The 26,744-nt window shown below is 45.1% G+C and overlaps 2 protein-coding genes across 4 annotated transcripts in view; one reads left to right on the top strand and one right to left on the bottom strand.

Moving 5' to 3' along the window:
* The window catches only part of KCTD15 (potassium channel tetramerization domain containing 15), a 45,558-nt gene extending 23,880 nt beyond the window's left edge, over positions 1 to 21,678 (top strand). For all 3 annotated transcript variants that reach the window (XM_037408709.1, XM_037408708.1, XM_037408710.1), the window contains 3 exons: positions 4,828 to 4,972; positions 12,817 to 13,122; positions 18,769 to 21,678. In XM_037408709.1, the coding sequence (XP_037264606.1) occupies positions 4,828 to 4,972; positions 12,817 to 13,122; positions 18,769 to 18,924 (607 nt within the window). In that variant the 3' untranslated portion in view covers positions 18,925 to 21,678. The remainder of the gene's footprint in view (positions 1 to 4,827; positions 4,973 to 12,816; positions 13,123 to 18,768) is intronic.
* Positions 21,679 to 22,420: 742 nt separating this feature from the next.
* LOC119157640 (transcription initiation factor TFIID subunit 4-like) overlaps positions 22,421 to 26,744 on the bottom strand; it is a 146,358-nt gene continuing 142,034 nt past the window's right edge. Inside the window, exon 15 of the mRNA XM_037408707.1 lies at positions 22,421 to 24,240. Within this exon, the coding sequence (XP_037264604.1) occupies positions 24,073 to 24,240 (168 nt within the window). The 3' untranslated portion in view covers positions 22,421 to 24,072. The remainder of the gene's footprint in view (positions 24,241 to 26,744) is intronic.

Genomic DNA, 26,744 nt, shown 5'->3' with positions numbered 1-26,744 from the left:
ATGCACAGACAGCAGCATCTCTCTTCTTCTCCTCTCCTCCCATAAAATTAGGAAAGAGACGCATTTTCATGACAGTTTGCTGAAATGTGCACTCCCTGCTGATTTGACATTGGGCAGAAAAAGTGTCTACAGAATCAATTTTTAATAAATGTAAACAACTGAATTATGAATGACAAAAATATCACTGAATGGTTAAATATTAATCTCGTAATTACTTAAATTAATACTTTTAGTGCAATGTTGTGATAGAGAGTTTTACTTACGCGGTGTCGCTACACTGGCTGGGCGGGTGGCCAGGGGGGGATGGGATCCAGTGGTCCTCCCAGTGTTGGGGCTCGGGGGTGGTGGGCTCCGCCGCTGCTCGCTACAGCCCCGGTTGCTGCTGGTCCCACTGATCCCACAATACTGGGTGCTCCTCTTAAAGCCTCTGGAACCAGATTTATTAACAACTTCTGTTTTCTGTTCAAAAAAAGATCTGTCAAGAAAATGGCTAAACTGGCCCCAAAACAGAAAGCAGCACGCCCCCTCCCCACATAAAACCACTCTCCTGTCCCAAGGCGCTGTTAAACCCCCCAACAGTGGTATGTGATGTGCAGAGCCGTGGCTGCGCTCAGTGACGATCTTGGGAAGACTGAGGGTGCTCCCGAGGGAGCTGGGGGTGCAAAAAGCCCTGGCTCCTTCTAAGATGGAGTTGGGTGAGTTTATGAAAGCGATGGTGTGCCGTGAGCTCTGCTGTGGGGGCTGGAGTCCCTGCCCTGCGGGCCCTCTCTGTGCTCCCATCTCGACAAACGCTGCAGGGAGCTTGCCTGGAAAGAAAATCGGTGGCCAGCGTTACGGGGGGGTGCGGGTAGCAGCAGCCGGCTGTAGGTACTTGCACACGGCTTCCTCCCCTGCCCAAGGAACTAAGAAAAGAATTTACTGGCGCTCTTGTCCTTGTGGGTTGGCTGGCTGCGTTGTTTGTTTTTAATCTAATAAAAGGAGATCTTAATATCATAGTAAAATCGGTACAAAGCTAGAAACTCGCCCCTTGGCGTTTTGGCAAAACATTATTGAAAATGTAAAAGCCTTTAGCAGAAACAACAGAAGCACAAAGAAATTGTAGAAATAGGATCAACAGGTTGTGTTCTGGATGTTGGGAGGAGCAGGGAAGAGCATCCAGCCGGGGCTCAAGGTGCCAGCTAGACCCACTAAGCCGGGGGCTGGACATCAGCCCCGTTGTGGCTCTGCTCCGCAGGGACGTGATGCGGCAGTGGCCGGGAGCAGGGGCCCTGAGAGGCTCAGGGTGGGCAGCGCTGCAGAGCCGTGGCCAGGCAGCAGGGAAGAGCATATTGCCGCGAGGGCAGGAGGAACAGACAGCTGGGAAGAGCCGTGCACTGGGAAGGTGGTGTGAGCACAGGGGGACCTGGCCAGGGGGGTGGAAGCAATGGAAAGGCAAGCTTGCCATCCTTAGGCTTGCACCTACTTGGGTTGATGCTGGCTTGCTGTGCTCCCTGTCTGGAAATTAAATCTTGGACAGAAGTTTTAAGAGTGTTCTTGAATTAGAAAGTGATGAATCTCTTCCAAAAGGTGGGAATGCTGAAGAGGGGTTGATTGCACAGACTCACCCATGGCTGTAAGATCCAAGTGCGGTTCTCTTTGCCTCATCCCTGTTTTCCTGTGCCTCCCACCTCTTCACAAGCATCACTGGAAGTGCCATTCCCACATGCCATAAACAAGTGAAAACACCCGTACCCAATTTGTCCACCAGTACAGTACTGGGCACCATGACCACTTATAAACCCAGCCATTTTCAGGGTGACTGCTGCCCAGTCTGAGAGCTGCAGCCGTTCCCCATGACTTTAACTCGCATCACATGGCAGGGTGCTGGAGGGAGCAGCTTACTGAGGCCGCCAGCCAGACTAGGACATAATTTCTGATTGAACATCAACAAGTTTGCACAGTGCAAAACCATTCCTATCCCCTGGCACTTGCTAACTTGCCGGCTCTCTGACAGCCTGTGCGCATTTTGCTTCTGTGCTTCTGTGTGCGGCATTTCATTCTGGCCACCCGAGACCCATCCACTGAACACGCTGGGTCCCGGTGAGGCTTGTGGAGCTGCCCCCGGTCACCATGCTCTTTTCCATGGCTTCACATGTGATGAGTAACCCTGTCAGGCAAACTTTCCTTTTGAAGCTGCCATTTGAGTTCACTTGGTGCTCTCACAGTGTTGCATTTTCTGATGGACTTTGTGCAGGTACAGTTTATACTGGCAAGAAGGGAGGAGCAGGAGCGCTTTCTGCATGCAGCGTTACAACATGCTGCAGTGAAGTTGGTTCTTGGAAAATAGCAGCCCCCTAAAATGTCAAATAAATCCTTGGAACTATTCATCACTCTGTTTTTGGGGTGGCAGTTAAGTCTTTCAACACTCTGCAAGTTTCTTTCCCCAGCAGTAATTTTGCTGGTGAAGAAATACAGCTCAGGGCACTCCACAAAGGCCTAAAAATTCATGTTTTGTTTTCATTACCAAAAAAATGCTTCACTACATTAAAGAGCGGCCCATTAAAATTTTGTACCCTGTCTTCCCTGCACCCTGTCGTTGTTGGCAAACCTTCCCCCATACGCGTGGCAGAGCCGAACAGCAGCCGTCGCCTTGCTTTTGCAGACTTCACAGGGAAAGGGCAGCGAAGGGGAGGAGGTTTAAGATACAGCCCGGTGTGCTTAGGGTGTAAGATCTCAAAACCTTCAATGGCCACGCAAATTTACTCAATAAATGCACCATACTGAGCCTTAAGTTGCTCTCTCAGTGTTTCCTCAGCTTTCAGTCTAACCCGGCACAGCACACTGGCTCATGTGCATGTCTGAGGAAATAAATTATTCCTGGAATAAAATTTAACACTATACAAAGCAACATATATAACTGTCTCGGGCAAATGGCCCTAAAATAACAATGAAAAAGAAAATAGTAAATTACTGGAGGCTTACTGAACCTTGGGATTATATAAATTAAATGTTGCAGCATGAACCGGATGGTGTTCTCTGATACCGTTGGAAAAGCTAGAGGATGAAGAAAAATAGTAAACACGTTACACTTAGGGTTTAGGGGAGCATTTGATTATTCTCCTAAGTATCTTGGACTAGCTGAATGCTGACACAGACGCGAGAGCAGGCAGTAAAACCTGGAGCTTGCTTAAGAGGGCAGAAAGATTTTTAGCTGAATTCAGTGGGGACTTGCTAAGTCCAGTTTTATTTAATATCTCCACAGTTAATTTAGAAATAAATGGCATGTTAATTAAATTTGCAACTAAATTAGCAAGTTAGAAGATCAGACCGAGGTGCAGCTGTGGAGAGCAAATCTCACCGTGTTGCATGAACCCACAAGGCAAAGCCAGCGGCGTGGGGTGCAGCCGGTGGCACCAGCACCGCGGGCGGCCGTGGGGCAGCAAACCTGCCCCTTCCCATCGCCGGGGTGGGCGCCTGCCTTCCCTGGCCGGGCTTGGGTCTCTCGCATCCGCTCCCCTCGCTGCCGGGCCAGAAGGCTTGGGGTGCGGTGGTGATGCTGGAAGGAAGGAGGCGGCGAGGCCGTGGCATTCGCCAGCAGCACCACGTTGCCTTTGGCAGGGTTTGGTGAGCTTGTTATCCACGGCGGGGAAAAGCCCTGTCCTGGTCTCAGCGAGGGACACACAGGGGACTGCACGGCCGAGTCGGAGGGACGGCCTGACAGTGAAATCCAGCAGGCTGCGGGATAGTCTCTCTGGGAAATGGAGGAGTCCTCACTGGCAGGGTTATTTAAGACTTGACTTTGAAACACGAGACACTCTGCTGTTGGGAACAATGCTGCACTGTCAGAGAGATGGACTCAATTACTTAATAGGTCGTTGCTGTCTGTCTCCTGCGATTTTCCTTTCAAGAACATATATTCAGCTGGGTTATTTCTCATGAGAAGACAAAGCGTTCTGAGAGAAGCCAGGCGTTTGGAGGGGAAGGGCGGGAGGAACAGCAGCCAGGCAGATGCCCGGTTTGCTTTCTGCAGAGTGTGCTCCTCAGGACGTGGAGACAGCTGGAGTGATGTAGCTGATGCGGTATTTTGGTCCTGTAACCAGCTGATCCCCCAGGCTCATAGGTCCCGCTTCCTTTCCTTTGCTCACAAAAGACTGGCCACGTTGCTTTCTTCTGCCAGGCTCTGATCCCCAGGACTGCTGGTGGTGGGACTGGTCCCGCAGGCAGCGCTGCAGATGCTGCACGGGCCATTGGTTGCCGGTTTGCCAAAGCATGCAGCGTTGGGTGGACGCTTACCCACCACCGAGGGGTCCGTACGGCTCATCTCGGCGTATGGGCAGCCTCTCCTCTAGCACGGAAGGGCTTTGGTGGCATTTGATCAAAAATGACAGCCCAGCTGGAGGAAAAGCTTGTGGCCAGGATCCCGTCTCCGATTCGGCTCGCCGTGAGCAGGAGATGGCGGGCAGGGGTCTGTAACAGCCGGCGGTGCACCTTCGCACCAGCATTCCCCTGCCAGCTGCGGGTGGGCGTTTCACAGGCACTTTCTTGGTGGGCTCGTGGGCCTGATTCGCAGCCCTGGTTTGGGGCAGCGCGAGCTTAGTGCCAGGGCAGCTGCAGGGCTCTTGCTGCTGGTGTGTGCGCCTGCACGCGTGCTCCGCGTGTGCGAGCGTGTGGTGCACGCACACGACTGGGGCATCTGTCTTTGTGCACTTGTTTGTCACCAAATTAAGATACTGTGTTACCTTATGCACATTGAATTGATGCAGCTAAATTGGCTGGATGTTCTTAAGCCCTGAGGGTATAATGCGATTTTGTCTCTTTTGCCCATTTCTTTTTCTTTCTTTTTTTCAGAATAAGTCGTCTGTTTAATGGCACAGAGCCTATTGTCTTGGACAGTTTAAAACAGCATTATTTCATTGATCGAGATGGTGAAATTTTCAGATATATATTAAGCTTCCTAAGGACATCTAAGCTACTGCTCCCAGATGACTTTAAGGTAAGGAAAGCTATAGTCTGCAATCTGTTTTTTCCTCCCATTCTGTCATTTGTTTTGGTGCAGGTTGGTTTGTGTACTTGACCTAAACACACTTAACTAAATGTTGCTGTTTATTGTTAGGATTTTTAGTACTTGCATATTACACCAGGGATGCTATTATTTAATAAATGGACCAATTGTTGTCATGGATACCATAAAAAGTTAAACGATGAAGCTTATGGCTAAATCAGTTTTTCTAAACTAATTGTATTTTCTCACATTTTTAGCTTATTTATAAGGGTATAACAACAATTAAGAAGCAACATCAGCAACTAGCACTTACCAGGGTTTAATGCTCAGAATCTGGAAGAAATATTTTAAATTTGATACTTAGAGGACTTAAATTGTATAAATCTTTTTCTTGTTGGTATAAAAAAGAAACACCCTTAAACAAGCCCACGAGGATTTGTGTTAGATGTAACCGATGCAGATACTTTGATTTCAGCAAGCAATCTTTACACAGTTTATGAATGTCAAAATATTCTTGGGAGATGCAATTTACTGAGGGCTTTTTAAGGAGCAATACATGTTTTCTGTGAAATAATGGCGCTGGTTGTGGCTTTGCAAGTCCTGATTGTTTAAACGCTCTCCTCCTAGCCTTGTTTATTTGACTTTGCGCTTACAAAACTTGCAACATTGTCATCCTTATGTATGAAAATTAGAAGACAAAAGTGCCCAAACTGTAGATGACAAGTTTCAACAAAAGCACTAACTCCAGGATGAAATGATGAATAAATTGGGATGGCGATGGGGATCTGCTTAGTTAGAGGATGTGGAGCGTTGCTGGGGAGGAAGGTTCCCGTGCTGTGCAGTGAGATTTCGCTTTGCACGTTGGACTAGGTAGGCAAGACTGCATCAATCCAGACGTGTGGTTGCTGTGGTGGCTTCGGCTTTGGAGTACAGCTGATCCGCATGCTGCAAACCCCTCCTCAGCCGCTCTTACCTAAGTGACAAGTACTTGACCCCAGCATGGGAGCGCTCCCGGTTAACGCTGAGCAGAGACGGTGTGCGATGGGAGTGCACATCCAGTCCCAGGCAGGGAGGAGTGCTGGCGTTCATGGGCAGTGCTGGAGCACCCAGCCAGAAGGGCTGTCCCGAGCGCTGGCCTTTCTGGGGAGCAGCAGCCCTGCGGTTGGGGTGCACCAGGCAGGGTGAGAGCCAGAGCACCCAGTGGGGCATGTGAGAAAAGCTCTTTGTAGAGAATGAGAGCAAACGCGCAGGTTGGAGTGAGGCTGAAGCCCAGCCCAGCCCTGTGGATTGTAAGCTGGATCAAGTAAAGGGGAGAGGATGGAGAAGCCGGTGAACTGCCGGAGAGACGCCTTAGCAGCAGTGTTTGGGGCGGTCTAGTGGGACAAGAAGGCGTGAGAAGAGAGGGCAGAAGAGATGTAGTTAGGGCTGATCATGGCCCCAGCTGGCATCCAGATTTCAGAGGTGCTGTGAAACAAAACCAGCAGGATTTGGTAAGAGCCTGGAGGTGAGAGTGCCGGTGGATGCCAAGGACTTGTCTGCACAGCGAGCCGCTGGCAGGGCTGGGAGAGACTCGGGAGAGCCGGCGCTGTGCCCGGGCTCAGTCCGTTGTTCCAGACCATCTCTTTGCATAGGGTTAACTGTATTTTGTTTAGTTCCTCCCTGGGAGAGCTTTAGAGCAAACCCCAGGCTAATGAGGGCTCAAGAACAAAGCAAAGTATTGCTAGGTAGGGAGTAGCTAAATAAAAATGCATAGAAGAATGCGCTGCAAAGCTATATTAAAACTGCATTGTAAACGGATTTGACTTCACAGAAATCGTGTAATTTTACCAGCGTGATTAAAGTGACAGAAGACAATAATCAAAGGCAGCAAATGGAATCACTTGGTGTTTCTAAATGCAAAACTCTATTTAAGGTATAAAACCTGACAGGTTTTCCAGTGAGACTTGCATTAAATGTTCTTTATGTCAAACAAAGCATTATCAAGTGTTTTGAATATTTATTAGTTTTTACCCCTTAATTTAATCAAGCAGTTTATTAGCCTCAAGGTTTAGCCAAGTTGCTTTTCAACTTGAATTGCTGCTCAGATGGTTATTTTGGAAAGTTTGGAATGTTAGTACCGCACTAGCATTATTGTGTTTGCTATTTAAGTGTTGTTTTCAGACTAAGTTAACACTGAAATGCAGAGAAAGTGGGGTATGTGTTCCTAGGCTAGTGGTTCTTTATTATCAAGTCTGACTGGTGTGTTTACAGTGAATATTAATTACCCTTCCAACTACTAATAAGCCATAACTTGAAAGTGTTTAGTATCTGACAGGTCTCCCTGCTGAAAGCAACACTCTAATAGTTCATATAATTTTCCTGGGTTTGGGGGATTTTAAGCCACATGAAGTACGCCGAGAAATTACTGTGCGTTCTTTGGCTCAGCTCTCCCTTGCAGCCAGCCCGTGCTGAGCGAGGCGATGGCGAGCAGCCTGGAGCTGCTTACAGCTCCCTGTTCCTACACTTCCACAACACCTTGAGCATCAAACGTCCTTGAGCGTGGAGCCAGCATGCCCCAGTCTGCCCACTGCTGGGTCAGGGGTGGCTGGCACAGGAGCTGCCCCTCCTCTGCAGCCCAAATATCCTCTGCCTTGATCTCCTCCTGCCATCAGAGGTGCTTCCCGAGGAGATTTATGAGCAGCATCTGTCCCCTTCACTGCCAATACATAATTTCATGCAAAACCAGGACGAATGGTACCTACTTACATGAGACTCACTTCCTGCTTATCTTAAGGATATCTTACTGCTCCATCTTAAGGAGGGGAGGAGCACAAACGCACAGGATATTTGAGTTTCATATGGATTACAGAGCACTAGAACCACAAGGCTAACACACTAATTCATTACTATCGTTTTAAAATCAGTGTCCTTGCATCTAATTTTAAGTGCTCTCAAACTGACCTTCGCAAATGGCGCAGTTGTCATCGCAGAAGCGAGCAACTTTCTCTCGTAGCCAGGAGTCAGAGCTTCACAGCACTAAAATATAAAAGAAATGTTGAGTCAGGATGACAGTTTGTTGTTTCGTGTAACAAAGAATAACAAGTGAAAAACGGGTGGAAAGAGCCATTTCAGCCTGTTCAGGAGTCAACATCAGGTACAAAAATAAAGGGCCTCTTTAGTACTGAGAGAACAGCATCAGGTTCACGGGAGACATGGTTTTACAGTTTCTGTTGGCTGTCTCTGCCTGTACTTAGCAGATCTGTACGGACCCACTGGCACTGACGTTGAAGCAGCAGCACAGCTGGCTTTGCAGTCACACTTCCCATCTCCACCTCAGGAAGATGTCACCCCTGTCAGAGGGGACTGCAGAATTCAGCCAATGTGAAACCCACCAGAAAAAAAGCTTTTCTACTGAATCACGAGGAGAAAATTACTTTGTGAAAGGCAAAAAGGTGCATCTTTGAAGGGTCTGTTTACCTTTGCTATGAGATCTAAATGCTGTCCAGAAGTTGTGGATGGAGTGCTGTGTGCACTCCAGCAGGCTGTGTGCATCCCACCTGGCTATCTGCTCCCTTTTCCAGGTGACCTGACAGAACTTCACTAGTTCTTAAAACAGCCGCAAGAAGCTGAAGGCTCATGGTAGCTCATGAAGGCATTTTATGGTGCTTTACAGCAAAATCAGAGGCTGGACTGTCTATCTGCCCTTTAGTGTAGCAGGGAGCACCCTGCTCATGAGCAAGGACCTTGGCTGGTGGGAATCACCTTTGGAGTAAAACAGTTTTCCTTGGCTAAACACAGTCAGCTCCATTAGCTCCCGTACACAGTGCTTGACTCTGGGCTGTGCTGCCATGAAGTACACTGCTGTTAAAGAGGTTGGGAAGGTAGGGAAATAATCCTTTGGAGAAATGAGAGATGCATCATTAGTCCTGCAGCACAAGGAACCTGGATACTGTACAAAATCTGCTGCGGGATGCTGCCTGCCGCTCAGCAACACGCACCGATGCCAGGGCTGGACCCTCCGTGAGGGGGGTGCTGCAGCAGCTGTACGCGTTTATCAGCGTACCCCTGGGACAGAAGCTGTACCCGGCTGCTCTGGGGCTGTTTCTGTGAGACTGTGTGCACTTTGCCACTGTGCTAGGCAGTTAGTGCCCTGCAGCTACTCCTGTGCCTGTTTCAGTGAAACGTGCCTCTTCCGGATAGATCTAGAAAGATGCGTGTCTGCATCTGCCTTTGGTAACTTACAAAAGTGGGCAGCATGGAAATGTTTTCTTGCAGCTCCTGTGGCACATCCCTGGCGAGGTCCCTGGTGGACTGAATTCTTCTGCTTCATGTTTCATGTTAAACTTTTGCAAATCGTCAGGGTAGAGTTGTACATCTACAGTGCAGAGTGGAAATTCCTGTGTCGGTATTACCTGGACATTTTTTGTAGACGGTCCAGGGCTGGGCATTGCTTCCAGTCCGGTCACAGATACACAGTACTCCAAACAGTGTATCAAACCTGAATTGAGAACATGATGTACTTAACGGTGTGTTGAGTCCGTTACCCTGTGCGAGCGCAGCCTTTAGAGAACCAGACCCCCAGACTGTGAGCCGTTTGTTCGTTCTTCCTGGTTTTGCAAAATCCTCTTCCCTCTGTAAATACATTGTGACATTCCTTAGTGGTGCCCAAGTGACTCGGTGGGAAGGTGTCCCTTCCCGGCGCTGTCACTAGTCGACAGCAATGAATTTCCTCTTACCTAGCAGAAGACAATTTTTTATCCCCTCTACATTTCTACAAATGCTACACATTTCCCTCATTGCCACTGCCTGATAATAAGTGCCCAGACTCCCCCACGCCGCACATGCACGTTGCCCCTTCGCACCAGCACACCTCAGGTTCCCAGCTCCTGTTACAAACCCCTTCTTCCAGTTGCAGAACCCTTTCCAGCATATTTGTGCTCAACCCGAGAGTGGAACGGACATGGAGATGAGAGGCTTATTTTAGACACCTACCCAAATACCTTGGCTTAACCCAGGCAGTGGTGGCCAGGTGCACACCTCATCCCAGAGCGCGCGATGCCCCAGCACAGCCCCATTTCCACACAGCCAGCAGCTGAAGCGTGGCTGCATCGTTCTGGGAATGGTAGCAGAAGAGCTGTTTCATTTGAAAACTAGTCTTATCATGAAATTGTATCAGAATGTAAACCTGATCTTGTTTATTTTAGGAGAAACCGTGGCTGGCAGGAGTCACTAGAGCTGGATTTGATGCCATGGGCTCATGGCTGGCTGTGGGGAGGTAGAGGCGGTGCGATCCTGGTTTTGCTTGCTGTATGACATTACCATTCTGGTCCGGGGGTGCTGGACCGTTGAACTCCTGTGATTCAGGATACTGCCAGCCTAGCCCAAAGCCCAGTGAAGTCGGTCGAAAAGGCTCTCGTGAATGTCATGGGCTTGGCTTCCAGCCTCAGGAGCACTGTACCCCTCTCTGCTTGCAGAAATGAAGGACTTGGGTTTTATATCACCGTACCAACTCTTCTGGGTTTTACTGTTGACTTTTCTTAGCACATATTCACTTGATTGACCTTACAAACAATACCTTGTAGTAACAATGAAGACAGATATTCTACAACTAATTTTTCAGGACCTACTGAAAACAGTGAGAGACTTACCGTTGCCTTCAGGAGGCACTAGCTGCTCCTGTTCGCTGCTCTACAGCATTACATTTTCCCTTACCACTGCAGGTTTTCCTTTGCTCAAAAGAGAGATACGTGGGACCAGCAGATGCCCGGTGAACGTTTGATGGGCCCCTGCACACACCTCTGTAATGAGCGCAGTTAGGTGGTGGACTGTGTTGCTCCGGTGTCCCACAGGAAGATTTTGGAAAGTTTGGGACAGGGGTGTTTTTTTTAATTTAGGCCACTAATCTCTGTAGATTTAAACCATTCCCATACTCAGTAACCCGGGAGATTCACTGGTGAGTGGAGAAAAGCAGTAATGGTTCAGCAGAGGGTGCAGATTTTGGGGAGGGGGGGAAATACCTTCCATCGGGGACGAGGCTTCGGGTCTGATGCTGTCTACCCAGGACCAGGTGATGCAGCCAGTCTCCACACCTCTTCGTCTGGCCTGTTCCCAACTCCAGTTGTTTGCAGCGTGCTTTCTGTATGATTTCTTCTTTAATCTTCCTGTTGTTTTTCATCTTCCAGCTACTTCCCAGGAGTGTGCCATTTCTTCCGGCTTGCTCTTATCCCTTTTTCCTCTCTGTGCCTTCTCCAGTCCTTTTTTCTCCCTTAGTGGTGTGTGTGTGTGTGTGTGTGTGTTGTCCCAGCCTTACTAGACATCAAAGAGATGTAAAGGATTGGATGTCCCTTTTGTAATGTGATAACCTTGCCGGTGTCACCGTGAATATTCATACATCTCCAGGCTGCAGGCAGCCCTGGGGTGAAGGAGCACCTCTCCACTGCGGGGGTGGGTCTGTGGTGCCAAATTTGAACAGAGCTAACTGCTTTGGTTCAACAGTATCCTGCAGCAGCAGATTTTGCAGGTTAATTCCAAGCCTCTATGAAGAGTTGCACCTTTTTGTGCTGCATGTTCATTGGCCTTTGATTTCCCCTCTTCCCCGAGTCCTGGAGCAGCAGCACTGCCATTGTTTTTCATGCAATTTTGGTGCTCGTTTCCCGTTACTTCTTGTCGTGCCCTTCTTTCCAGTCCAAATCATTCCAAGTCATTTCACTCTTTTGATTTTTCACTTCATTGCATTGCAGTGGTGGAGAATGGGCCTTTCTGTCCAGGTGCTGACCTGCAGCATACTCCTCAAAATGCATTCACTGTGCCTGCGGTGCAGCATTTCCATCTGTAAGCAGGTGTAGGAGCCAGGAAAGCAAACGGCAGGTCTTTGCAGAGAGGAGCTGGTGCTGTGCTCTTGTTGCTCCTCTTCCCTTCGGGGGGCTGAAGGAGCTGGTGAGCCAGTGTAAGCAAACTGCCTGCTGGGGCCTTCCCCCTTTCTTTGGCTTGGTCTGGTGGGCACGGCTGCTTCCTCGGGTCGGGGGGCTGCTGACACCCTTTGCCTCAACATACTCTCACGTGTTTAAGCTGAGGTGGGAAGATCTGCTGGAAATCTGATGAAAAGTTATTAAGCAGGATGTGCAGAAGACATCTCAGTCAATAAACGGGGAATTGCATCAAACTGGGAATTTGAATTGCCCAAAGCCCAAGCAAGCTGGGGGACAAATGGCTGGGGAGAGCTGTTTCTTTTAAGTTGTTGGAATGCATAGCTGAGCTCCCAGCCAGCAGGATGGTCACTACCTCTGTATAATTTACCAGGCTCCAAAGTATGCTTTAAATACATGAATAATCATGAAACGCAGGGAGAAGCTGAGCGGAATTTCAGACTCAGCAGACAGGTGAAAAGTGAAGCTGAACCGACATCTCTGTCTCATAACATGTGTGCGAGAGGTGACAGCGAAGCCCGAGACACTCTGTTGTAAGATCAGAAGTGAGTATCTGAGGCCAAGAGTGCAGATTGGGGCTCAGGACATCTTCTCTTACATCAGCAGGCTTTGCTTATTGCAACCAGTGATTTTGATTTCTTAATCCAAAAGTAAAGCCTTCTGGCATTGAGCTTGTGGGATCATAAATGAAAGAATAATTCAGTGCAATGGGAACTTCACGGTCAGCTCAAATAGATTCAACACTAACACGGTGTGGTTTTCTGTGTAGGTGTAAGACGAAGACAAAGTATGTGGATACCTGTTGCCTTTGCACTCTTGCTGACAATACATAAGCCTAAGTAGGTCAAACAGGAAAATACTCATTTTTAGAAAAGAACTATAAGCATTTCTAGTTTCTCTCTCTCCCTCTCTTCTTTTTTTTTTTCCCAGGACTTTAATCTTTTATATGAAGAAGCAAAGTATTACCAGCTGCAGCCAATGATTAAGGAACTTGAGCGATGGAAACAAGAGAAAGAACAAAGGAAACATTTCCAGCCTTGTGACTGCTTGGTCGTAAGAGTGACTCCAGATCTGGGGGAAAGAATTGCATTGAGCGGGGAGAAAGCTTTAATAGAAGAGATCTTCCCGGAGACTGGGGACGTCATGTGCAACTCCGTAAATGCAGGCTGGAACCAGGACCCTACCCATGTTATTAGGTTTCCTTTGAATGGATACTGCCGGTTGAATTCAGTGCAGGTAATGTCCTTTCGGTGCTGGCTCATCTGTTTGCTGGGGTGTTTTTTTTATTATTTCTTGTTCAATTATATGCAAATTATTTGCTTCTGCCCAATTACCTTCAGTGCTTATACTGCAAGGAGACATTTTCTGCCTGGTGAGATCACAGTCTTTCAGGTTTTCCTAAGTCTAAGCAGAAAACTAGATTTAGATTTTGTGTATGTTAGTGCCATGCTGGTCTCATAATGGTGTTATACTGATAAATGCTAATTTTTTCATCAATGTATAGCCTGCAGCAGTTTTTTTTTCCTCCAAAGTGCCCCCAGGAAGAAAGAGAGAGTTCCAAAAACTACAAAAAAAAAATCTCCACACCATTTTATAGAAAATGCAACAATGTGTAAATGCATAATTTATGTCTCACTCATAATTAAATGATGGTGCCTGCGGGATGGACTTAAAAAAATTGATCTCTGCACTTTTTTTTTTTTTTTTTTTTCAAAAGGATGTTCTATAAAAATTGCCCAGAGTATTTTAAACAAAATGTATTTCATTTTATACTCAGAGTTTTGACATTAGGTTTAAAATTAAACATCTGAAACAAAAGAAGATAACTGGACAGATAGGTGGATGGTAGCAGAAATAAATAGGTGGCTTGTGTTTAGGCAGCAGCCTCATGGGCAAGAAATGCCATTTCACAAGGGATGACCGCCACTGCGCCAAAGCTTTGGTGTTGTAGCCATCCTTGGGCTGCGGAGAAGGAATGCTGGTGATGATGCTGTTTACTTGTCCCTTAATTAACAAGGGCAAAACAGAGCTCTTGGTTTTTGCACATATGCCTTTAAATTACGCTGCAGACACTTGTATTACGGAACGTGAAATCAACCTATAGGGGAATATTTCCAAAGTTACCGTCCCCTGCAGATGGGCTGTGGCTGCAGACATTAACTGGGCTGTGGGAAATGCCATAGTGGTCCTGATAAAGCTCCCTGTGGGCAAATACCCGCAGAAGAACTGGCCCGTGGGACAGGCTGGCCAGACAGGTTGGGGAGGGAGGCGTAATAGCAGGGGAGGGCAGGAGCCTGGAGCCCTTGCTCACCTGTGGTGTTACTGCGCAGCATGCTGAGGCGCCCTCCATCCCCCAGGCTGCCAGCTGACAACGTTTTTGGGAGACCCTCAGTTTCCAGAACACGTAAAGGTGGATGGAGCTGTTTTAACAACCTGCATTTGACACTGATGCCTCTGGGCAGCGTTCCCTGGTGCATTGTGCACCAATAGACGCTTTTGTCTGAAACCATTCTAAATCTAGCTATTTTTGGGGAGTTTTTGGTTCAAGACTTCCAAGTGTTTGATTTGGTTGAACTTTCAACAGTCCGATGCCTGTGGTTAATTTTGCACAGTCCTTAGCAATGTCATGTTTGGCAAGGTTTAGAGTGGGCTGCCCCAAAAATAGGCGGCTGGAGGTGGGTCGGAGGCCGTCACTGGAATTCATCACTGTGCTGGGTGGAGAAGGGAGCAGCTGCAGTTTAGCTAAGGTGAGTGGACAGGGAAGCGTGTTCATGTCTCAGCCATGCTGTTCATGTGATAGGTGCATGCAAGAAATTAGAAAAACTAAAACAAACGAGGGTCACTGCGAGCTGCTGAGGGGCTCAGCACTGCAAGCCGCCAGTCCAAGTGCTGGATGCCCACATGGCTTAGCACTCGGCTCTGTTTTATCCGAGGTGGCGTACTGGCAGGAAATGTGTGCTTGTAGTAAAAGTTTAATGCTAATTATTGTGATTATTTGAATGTGTTTTGAATTCAGTCAAAATTCAGACAGAATCAAAGAGTCTCTTCGCATGTTCATGTTGTGAAAAAAAATTCTGTCAAAGAGTCTGCAGTGTAAATAATATTATTAAATTACATCATTTTACTAAATTACATCATTTTACTATATAATTAATAGAAAGTGTTTTCAAACACTTTCTGGAAAATGATGCGTTGCTGAGACCAAAGGCTGATGAAATCAGCAGCTAATTATCATTGGCTCTGATGGACTCTGGTCAGTGCTTAGCTGCTGCCCTTCCCCTTCCCAGGATTTTTTGGCAAAACAAGATTAAGTCAGAAGTTGGAAGCACAGTGGAGCAAATGCACAGACTTACGGGAGACGGGTTGGGAGGGGAGGTGGTTGGAAGAGCAGAATCATTTCCAAAGAATCTCAAAGAGTGACACAGTAAGTCTGCCTGCTGTTTGCTGAGGTGCATCGCTTTTGTCTCCCTGTGCCCCGCTGAATGTATTTGGTAGCACAATTGCAGTATTTATAGATCCTTTGGATCTTTGGAACATATTTTCATGAAATGTTTTGTGTCAAAAACTGTGCATGTAAAACAAAGAATGTCCACACTGATTAGGTAGTGCTAGCCAAAAAAATATAGTAACTCTGAATGTAATACCCATATATATGTAATTACATATAGGTATAGAGTTTTCTTAAAACTGACAGTTTTTTCAATTCCTTGCAACAGGTTCTGCTTGAGATACATGAGCTTACCTTAGAGAAAATTCTGTGACGCTTGTATATGTCGAACATCGAGTCTTCATAATTAAAAATGTATTTGTTAGTATTCTGCAAAATTTAAATGAAATGCAGTAAGTGAAGTATCATGTTTCCATTTGGAAAACCTTCCAACAAAATCAGATGTGCTTGGAATACTGGAAGACAGGGTATATTAAATCCTAGCACAAATCCTGTGTTTAATATTGTGTGTCAGTCTCCCTGTATGTAGGAGAATCACAGCTGATACTCACTTACTTCTTGGCATATTCTCTTTGGAGATTTACAGGAAAGTAGCTCTGATTCGATTCAGAGATACTCGCTGGTTTCCCTCTGTCTGTATCGTACCTTCAGAAAAAGTAACGTGCATAGAGCCGAATTCACTAAATGGCCTTTAAATCTGTGCATGTTCCACGTGCCGTTCAGTCTTGTGTACGCACTGGCGCATACAAACAGTGCTCAGCGCACGTGGAAGCAGCCTTCGGCAGCCTTTCTCCATAGACCTGAGCTCAACTTCATCCAAGTTACACTTAAAACTCGACAGTATTTAAACATTCTCTGCATTGTTTACAGGATTTGGCCTGTTTTGTTTCTTGCTGAGAAAATTGATGATACCAAGGTTTTTAACACTAGATTATAGCCTGCAGTCTAGTCCTTCAAGCGCGTAGGTAGCAAAAACTGATCGCTTTGTTCTGCGTGCGGTGCTCTAAGGTGTAATGTCTACCTGGATTGTCTGGCTGCAGAGAGCTGGCTCGGTACAGAGCGTGCAGCCTTCCACGGCTTTGGACCGAGGCAAGCCAAGGGCACCCCTCTGCTTGTTTTGTCTTACAAGCAAATTGATTGTAAAAAAAAATTTTAGCAAGGATTTTGAAGTCACGTCTCTCTCTGAAATCTTACCTGTCAATCCGCTGTTTTGCTGTCCAGTTAAATGGAAGAAGCCTCCTTTCCTGTGGCTGGGTTGCCTCTCGTCTTTGTCTTGCTGGGTCTAGGAACAGGGGTACGTAATACAGTCAAAATACACTCTAGCCTGTGAAACAGCAGTCTGACAACATCTTACCCCTCCTTCCCTCCCAGACTCCTGCCGCCTTATTTGAGCAGGCACAAGTGTTAGGGTCTGCAGCCCATTTCTGTCCTACGGGCTGCATGCAGCCCAGACAAATACGAGTTGTAACCTTTCTCTCTCTCTCTTTTGAATGTATTTTGATAACCGCTCTCCCGCCCCTTCTTTTAATCTCTCCAGGTTCGTTTTTCCTCCAGACACTGGAGTGCTTTTTTGGTCTTTCAGTTCTACACCTTTCTTACAGTATATAAAAATCAGGGCAAAAGTCAGTGAGATTTGGCAGATGAGACTTTCTGAGAACGTTTAGTCCCTGTGTCCCAGGGCCAGGCAGAGCTCCTCAGGCAAGCGGATTCCCCGCAGATTCAGCACGGCTTAGGCAAAGCTGTGCTAGAGCAGCTCCGCTCCTTCGCCTCTCCTCAGCAGCCAGGGTAGCAAGTACAAGGTTTTAGTTACCGCGGATTAAAATGCAGATGGGTAGCACAGGTGACCTCAAAGGGGGATTCCCACGGATTAAGACCAGCACGTGCTGCTGCCGTGGTTTGCCTTGCACTGCGACACCAGCTGGGACACAGCTGTCCCTTTGAGATCAGCTACCCTTCATAAAGGCTCCAAGCTGGTGCTTCTGGAGAAAGCAAAGCCAACATTCAGGCACAAGGAATGGTGCGCTAAGAAGTGCACCGTGGCCTCACGTGCGTCTGTGTGCGAGGGCAGCGGGCTGGTGTGCAGATCTGTAGTGCGGATCTGGAAACATCAGGCTTCCAAGGACTGCTGCAGCAGGGGGAACTGCTGAAGTGCTCGCAGGGCCAGTAAAACCCAGAAAAACATAAAATTCTTTCTATAAACCCCTGAAAGTGTACGAGTTGACTCCGTCCGAAGGCTGGCGTATTGCTTAGAGACTTCTCTAGGCTGAGTGAACAAGTTTTTACCCTGGCGCTGCGGGTGGCAGACAGCTGCCCCATGGGATGCTGGTGTCCCCAGGTTCAGCAGGGTTAGTCAGTCATCAGGCTCACTGCCCAGCGCGGTGGGCCCGCGTGCTGTAGCAACAGATACAGCACCTTGGCGAGACTGTTCCAGAACAGTGCAGGCTGCTCCCCTTGGTGGCATTTATCAGCAGAGAAAACACAGGAACCATCTTTCCAGGCTGCTGCCCTGGACTCAGGAGAGCAGCCGGCGGGAGGGAGGCAGCATGGCATCTCCTCCGGTGGGTTCTGCGTTGCAGATCTGCCGAAGGTGGATCTGGCATCGGCTCTCACCCAATGCTGAGCAAAGTCTGCGTGCATCCTGCTCTGCTGGGAAACCGTATATCAACACGCTCACGCATGTGAAAACACGGCCCCGATCATATTGCCAAGATCAGTATATCCTAGGGTAATGTGCTGTGTGACAGTCTCAGAAATTAAAGTTGCCTCTGGGCTCCTTAAATTTATGCATCTAAATTGCACCAACTTTTCTTTAGAAGGAGAAAGAGAAAATACATATTTGGGCAATACAAATTAACCTCTTTCTGGGCCAGAACATTTCCCTATTGTCCATGTCTTGGCTCCACACCCCGTCCCTGCCGTGCTTTGCTAAAAGCAGCGCTCCCTTCCAGCAAGGGAAAATCACAGCTGCGATTTCCGTGAAGATCTGGTAGAAGTGTCACTCAGGCTCCTGATACATTTTCATCTGCCAAAGAAGAGCTGAGAAATGTTTTCAGCCACTTTCTGTAAGACTGTTCATATTACTGATGAATAATGGGCACTTCTTATTACGACTTAAACCCTGCGTAGCTTTCTATAAGCAGTAAGAGAGAGCATCAATATAACCGCAGTCCGGTTTTTACTATATAGTGTACTAAGCTGCTCTGCAGAGTACTTATTTGTTTGATTAATTTTTGTTTTCTACAGAGGTTTGCTGAGAGCGAGACTTTAATCACAGTGTAGTCATTTAAGAATAAGTTATAGAATTATAGCTGAATAATATTCATTCAACAAGGACTCGAAAGACTAAATCCATCATTTAGATCCGGTGCCTCTGAATGCTTTTATCACTAAAATTTGCTAAATAATAATCTGATTTTTTTCCCCCCACATTGCAGGTGCTCGAAAGATTATTTCAGAAGGGATTTAACGTGGCAGCTTCATGCGGTGGTGGGGTGGATTCCTCTCAGTTCAGTGAATACGTGCTGTGTCGCGAAGACAGACGACCACAACCTACCCCAACAATCAGAATAAAACAGGAGCCCCTGGACTAGACCCTACCCGTACTCCTTTGTAACCGTAGAAGCGTTTAATAGTCCCTTATGTGAAACACTAAGGATTTGCAAAACAGTATTAGCAAACAGATTTTGACTTTATGTTGCCAATTAGTGGTATTCTGAAACTACCTGTCACATAGCCAGCCATGAAATGCATTTGAAAAACCAGTTGTCTGTTTTTCACGATGAAATTCCTGAGCATGCTCAGCGTACCAGGCCTGCTGGGAATGTACTTTGGGCTGAACAGCTGTGGTGGTGAAAAAGGCAAAGCTTCACAAACCCCTGACCCTAGATCGGACTTCTGCAGAAAGACCAGTTAACGCAATTTGAATAGATCAGCAGGAGAAACGGCTCTGTCAGCCTTTCCAACGATACCCCGATGCTGTGACGCGTGGAAGTGGGCACCTGGGCGAGGAAGATGGTACACTAAAAACTGCACTGAGTATCTTCCCTGACTGCCGCACCTCCTTCATATCAGGCGTGCTTTACACCTCCATACATTACATTACACTTCTGTGATTGTACTCACTCATGCTAGCAAATGGCTTATTTTTATACAACATTTCCAACTGAAATATCTCTCTCTGGACAGAATCCAGAACCAGAAAAGGACCAATTTATAGTCAACTGGTGCTCAGTACTAAAAAAACCCCCACAACAGACGAAACAAAAAAGCGACAAAAAATTTGGCAAGGCCAGTTAAGGCAATATTTGCAAAAGTAGGGATCTGGAAGCACAAAATGAAATGCCATCCACCATCACACGAGGGTCACATACCTGACGTGGAGCTATAGTTCTCTTAAAGCCAGTCTTGTTTTGACTCAGAAACTGTTAAATGTTTTGCATCAGCCAAGAAGCGTGGTTCTGCCAAGCAAGCTCTGTCACCCCTTGTTACTTACTAACCATGTTACAAGCCCACATTTAGGAGGAAACATTAAGAATTTTGCACGAGCCTACTCTTTATGGGTCTGGAATTTTTGCAAAAAGATGTTAAAACCCTCTACTGCCATTGTCCGATGAAAGCAGTCCACCTTTGGTTTCGATTGTTTTCCCTGTTATTTTAAACTATGATTACAGTACCGATTCCGTAGCTGCCCTCCATCTGCACAGTTTTCTCTGTAACCGAGCCCGCTGTCTGCAGGGGGTTACTGCTCCCCCCGCATCGGCATCGACTCTGACTTGCAGGGCTTCCTAACTCAGGAGACGGCACCGTGCTTGCAGGTGCAAGGTTATAAATAGCATTCTGCTAAATCCTGTTTATTGCTGTTTAGCATGATTGGGTCCTCAATAACTAATTCATGTGTTAATCACAATTCAGTTTCGCCCACGTTAATTTATAGAATACTGTTGTAGATGCTGAATTTTAAAACTCTTTTTAGATGCATAAATACGGCCGTATGGAACAAGGGACAGAGTACTAAGTGGTCAACGATTCTTTCATGCCAAACGATTACAATAGGGCAAAATAACAAAAATCGTGTTTAAGACTATTATTTTCAAAAGTGATGAGCTGTACTGACTATCCAAGGCACAACCTAGGCAGGGGTCTAATTTTTGGAAAAGGGCTGGATACCTGTCCGTGGAAAATCGGACCTCTGCAGGTGTTTTCTATCTTGGTTACCCAACTCGAAGATCTCTTCTGGAAATCTTAGCCGATACGTGTTGGCCTGCTAACTTAGCAGAACAGTTGAGCAAATCTGTCTACTTTAAAAGAGTTGTAAAGTTATTTTATTTTGTGGTTTTATACTTGTACAACATTCTAAAGTTGCTAGGCATTGCCATATTTGAATATATGGCACAACATTCACCTTTGTATGTAAGATATCTGTAGAATTGTATATTATACATTTAATATTGTAAAGAACTTAACGTATAATTGTCATGTATTTGTGTATGCACATTTCTTATACAGTACTTCATGCCATAAACATTTCTGTAAAGTAAATGATCAAAAATAAGCAAGTAGGGTGGAACACTCACTGTATCTCCCATGTTGTTTGAAAGAGGTGAGAATTTTTGATTGCGTCTCCTCTGGCCTTTATCCATTCAGCTTAATGTAGCCATGTCTTACAAAAAGGAAAAAAAAAAAAAAAAAAAAAAGTGGTTTATTTATTACTTTCAGACGTTGAGTTTACTTTCAGTTCAAAGTATCCTTAAATAATCTGTTCGGCTTCTTGATTTAGCCGACATACACTTCTGTCCTGCCCTCCCGCACCGGGAGAGCCCGCAGGAGCGCGGCTGAGCGCTCGTCGGTGGCGCACACTCTCCGTTCGTTACCTCTCAGCCAGGGGAGAAAGGCCAACACCTCACGTTTACATTTAATCACAGGGGCCCAGTTCTGCCACTGATACTCAGGTCTGCCGGGGCTGTCTGCAGGCGCCGAGTCCCCGCCGAGTGCTGAGCACGTCCAGCTCCCGCCGAAGGTGCAGGCAGGCGGCCCCCGCCACCTTGGAAGCAGGATGATGCTTTTAGATAGGCGTAGAACATTGCAAGTTATTTGTGGTTGGTTGGTTTGTTTTTCTTCAGTTTGGTGTTTACCGTATTTTTTTTTATAGCTCAATAAAGCAGCTCCAGTACTTAGGGCAGCTTGCTACAGTGGCATCGTAAAGGGTTCCAGGCTGCGCCAGCCAAGTTAAATGTGAACTTGAGATGGAAAGTTTGAGCCATGACATCACAACATTGACTGCAAAATAGCGCTAAGGCAAGGAAGACATGTGGAAACAATCACTTCGTTAGAAGAAATATGCCTTTTTTTTTAAAAAAAAAAGTTAAGCTAGGACATGTTCTTTTAGTTAGTAACTTCAGGTCACTTATTTAAAGTTTATTACAGTTTCATTTATATCTTTTTTACTTATTTCCCTATATTTTTAGGCAGCAATATCAGCAAAAACTGATTTGAATTTTTACTTCTGGCCTTAAACCGTAGCAACATAACTTAATTAAGAACATTGCTCAGCATCGCTAATACAGGTTTTAAACTACCATAGAAACTCCAGCAAAGCTGTGGTGCGCAGCCAGCAAATGGTTTTGTTATGCAGGCCAAAAAGTAAATGCAGCCCGGTTTTTCACCTAATTCGATTGAACAAAATTGTTCCAATTCGCTGTTGCTGAGCACTGAAACTGGCTTGAAGAACACGAGTTTTCACTAGCACTTTGTGTACAACCCTGTTACACCACTGTGCTCCCACGTCTCGGAAAGAAAGCGAAAGAGAATGTTATGTTGTGCTTACTGGACTAATCGCTTTTGAGAAAGCAACTGTTGAGTGCATTCATTCACTGTATTAATTACATCGAGGTTTGTTGACAATTTTATTAGATGTTTGACAAGGGATAAGAATCAGCACAACAAAACATTGAAGTATTTGGTTTTAATATTTCTTTGTGGGTATTCTGTTAATATTTTAATGCAAAATGTTTCTGAACAGTGCTTAAGAACTACAAGACAATGTGAAATTCATGTTTGATAAATTAATACTGTATGTCACTCGATGTGTTACTTTAGTAAATTGTTTTATTTCTTTACAAAATAAGTACAAATAAGGGAGTATGTTTTCACACAAATTGGGGGTATTTACGAGTATGTACAGAAATCATCAAAATAACGTAATTCTAATAAACACAAGGCCTTTATAAACAATATGTACAAATTATCAATACATTTAAAACATAATTTTACACTTCCTGGCCTTAAATACCTTATGAATAATCTTTTGGCTAAATAGCAGCAGTATAAATTTTCTTCTGCTTTTCATAAACCTTAAAAAATAATTAAAACTTTTGTTTTTAAAACTATTGGACAAATAGTTCTATTTGTGCTTTCACTATGGTTTCCCATCAAAAAAAAAATATTGCCTCAAAAAAGTGGCAAGCATAACATAGTAAAAATTGAAAAGATAAATAAGCAAATGTCTCCCTTCCATGGTTACTGATAATACTGTTATGTCTGAAGTACAACTTGTGCCCACCTGCCTGCTCAATATTCCTATCCCCATGCCATTTAAAAGACTCACACTAAACTTCACTTGGCTTTAGTGCAGGCCTCTTAAATTCCAATTCAGCAAAGTGTTTAAAAAGCATTCATCCCACCTTTAAGTACTTAAAACTACTCATTATGCTTAAAGTCACACGCTTATTCATGAGCCTCTCTGGACTGGAGTCCTCGGGTCCAATCGTCCCAGGCAAAGGCATCGCCAGTCCCACGTGGCGCTGCCCTGCCAGCCCCACGGCACCGGGCTGCCGGGGGTCGCCCCTGCTCTTGGGATTCTCCAAGAGTGGAAGTGGCCCCAAAAAACTTAACAGTGACTTTAAAAATCCATATAGAATACTCTAAAATCTTTACTGAACAATACTCTCTTTTAAAACCACCATTAAACCATACTCTTTGCAATAAATAAATTAACATATTTTTTAGAAAATAAAATGCAACTTTGAATCATGTTACTAACCAGTTGCTACAAATGTGCAAAAGGTTGAAGAGCTTTAGAAAACAACTGGAAGCTAGTCAAGGTAACTAAGCTGGGACCCAAACACACAGATTTCACACACTTCGGATTTGGTTCAGCAATTGACTCAGGAAATGAGCTGTGCAGTAAAAGCAAAAATCCTAAATGTATAAAATCTGTGAGCGTGTGCAGTGGCTATTCTCTTCGCTGTGCAAAAAACTGCAATTACAACTCATCTAAAATAACAACAGGTATCGCCATGGCTAGTGAGTGGAAAGAGTGCTAGTAAAACTAAGAAGAAAACAAAACCAGCACCGTACGTGAACATACAGGTTGACACCACGGTTAGGTCCCAATCCTCCTTGCCGTGGGATGGTTTAGGTGAGCCATTGCCGCAGTCTTCCCATTTGCGTCACTTCAACGACAGCTACTTCAGCCTTACCTAAAATGGCCAAGTGGAGCAAGACTTTGATGTTGGTTGTATCTGTGGATTTAACACTTGAAAACCTTTTGCACATTTTTTTTTGTGTTTTTTATAGTATTTTTTTTTTTTTTACATAAAGGGGATTTATTGCATGTGACAATTTTACAAAACAAAATTACTGGAACATTGACTTCTGAAAAAAATAGAAGGCACATTAAAATGACAGCTTTTCAATGCAAGTTGAGCTTCTGTATGGAGAAATCAGTACAATTCTTGGCTTTATTTAAGCAAAGCTCGATAGAGCAGGAGAGAATGGCTCATTTCTCTTTCCTGTTCCATGTAGAAGATGAAGTCCCTGAGGTTTACGCGAGTTATTTTCTGTCGTGCATACTGCCTGGATGAAGGGGTCCCCAAGCCAGCCTGGCTGCCACCAGACATACCGAGACCCTGCAAAGAAAACACAGCAAAGTCAAAAGTCCTGCAACAGTAAGGAGTTTCCTCGTACTCTCAGGTTTACGAGTACTAACTGCTGGATAATTTTAAGCCTCTTAAATGGATTATTATGAGCCTAATTCTGAAAGTATTACATGAGATTTTTTCCCCCTTTTTTTTTTTTTCCCTCTATTCTTCTGAGTCTCACCAAGTTAACCTGAGTAAAGGAACTCAAGTGAAAACGCATGTGAGGCCAGACCTTGTTCATTTACAACTCGAGACAAATATGTCTGACCAATTCTCCTGCTACGGTCATGTAAACCGTTGACCTATTTGATCAGTTTGATTTCAGGAGCCTTTTAAGGACAATACTATGCAGCAGATAAAGCCATCTTTAGTGTATCAAACATGCACACCGTCCTACTCCAACTCCTGGATCTAGGACTGGAGAAAGGTGAGTGGTGTATCAGGATGTTGCTACTACAATAACCTCGGCAGCTGCAAGTCCCACGGGGACCCGATTCTCTCCTCTGGAACTGCTGAAGAGAAAGGCTTTAGTGTGGGGAGGTACTGAACAATCTTGCTCAAGTACACAACCAATGCTCAGCCGAGAGATGGAAAATTACATAGGAAAATCACAAAGACTCGGACCACGCGATGATAAAGTCTTTAAATGGATTCAATGGTACTAAATTACTACATACCTCATCCTGGCTTTCTATATAGACAGAAAATTCACAACCCGGGCCCGAGAACACTGTGATCTGAATATTTAGAAATTGAAAGGATGTAATTACAGGGTCTCTGCAGTCTTGTTGAGTTTAAAACCGAAACCTGACACACACACACACACACGTTTAACCCCTTTTTCATCCTTAGGAGACCATTGTTTTGATTAATTCCAATTGATTTCTGGCAAAATAAAATGTTCTAACTTAGAAAAATAGGTTCCAACCTCTAAAAAGATTTAAATTACCTTTCAAACCTCTAAGACATCTGGCAAAGCTGTCAATACTTTTAAAATCCCAAAATCACTTACAGTTGCTCTTAATAACCTACCTCTCGTTCCCCAGGAAATTCATATTGTAGGATCTTGATTCTAGCCATTAAAAATACAGTTAAGTGTAATTTTACTACTGAAAGTTTGTAGGAGAAACATAGATGGCTTATTGCAAGTAAGACATGGCAGTCTTCTCTGTTACTTTTCTCCCTGTGTAGCAGCAGTCAGACTCCTTGCAGAACTATACCATTCAAGTTACTTCTCCTATACCTGATCATTAAATTACATTAGTGGGGCAAATCCTATTCTCTTGTAACCGCAAACACAAAAGGCCTAATGTAGAGAAATGAATGTGGCTAAGCTTGCAGGCAAGAGAGGGAGAAGCCCACAACCTTTGAGCCACATGAGTAATTGATCTGAGGGATTCTGTTCCCCAGTACAGAGTAGTTTTTGTTAATAGATTAATTGATTCACCACCTAACCTCACTGCTCATAGGAAAAGCATGTGCTGCAGCTGCAAGGGTTGCTCATCCATGCTGAAGCCAGACACATCCCCAGTGCACAGTCCATTTATTTAGCAGTGCTCTGAATTCAGCCTTTACACAAAAACGCTTTGCATTCCTGAAAGCAGCAGCAGCGTTTAAACTCGTACTCTTTATCTTCTACAGGTCTGGAACTATACCCTACCTTAAGCTGCCTCTCACCTGCACTCTGCTCATGCACTCACTTTGCCACGGCTGCTGCCACTGTTTCCAGCTCTCCCAGAAACTATGTATATATGTTTATTTTAAATCAAGCTGCCTCAAAAATATTTTTCTTGAATCTTCTCTGTTCCCCAAACATCTCTCCCCCTTGCCCCAAGTAAAACTTATTTCAGATTCATCTTAACTACAGCTCCTGAACAATGACAAATACACTTGTACAAAATGCGGCCACCTCAAACACATCTAAAAAATACTGTCCATAGCGTGCGGGACTAGAACCATCCTGCACTTCCTTACCAAATATTAACAGAAAAGCTACTTAAGTTTTTAAATTTTTCTTCACACAAAACCATTTCTTGAATCAGTTGAGGTACATTTACAGCAAATGACTGCTTTCTATTTGGACAAAGTAGCTGGAATTAAGATGTGGTAAGTCATATTCACTGCATTTATCACTTGAGATACTGAACTTTTACGTAGGAAGAACATATACTTAATGCAACATCATAACATGGCATTAAGCTATGCACCTTCCTGATTGCACTTGTAAGCCCACCAGTTACCTGAAAATTCTGTAATTGTTTTACAAAGTGGAAAAAATTGTAACAATTATTTTAGAAAGTGCAGAAGTACATCTGTAAACCGACAGTACAGTAATTTATATCTGTCAATATGATCTCTAAATTGAAGACCATTTTTTTTGGTGCTGCATTGTACTCAAAATTATTCTGCAGATGCTACATAAAAAATATAGACTACTAAATGCCATGATTTTTTCATTACATACATGAGGCAAGCATAGTTAAAAATAACTG

This window comes from Falco rusticolus, chromosome 15 (genome assembly GCF_015220075.1).
Source record: "Falco rusticolus isolate bFalRus1 chromosome 15, bFalRus1.pri, whole genome shotgun sequence".
NCBI lineage: Eukaryota > Metazoa > Chordata > Aves > Falconiformes > Falconidae > Falco > Falco rusticolus.
Note: the sequence above shows the minus strand (reverse complement) of the source record. Positions and strands in the feature narration are given on the sequence as shown.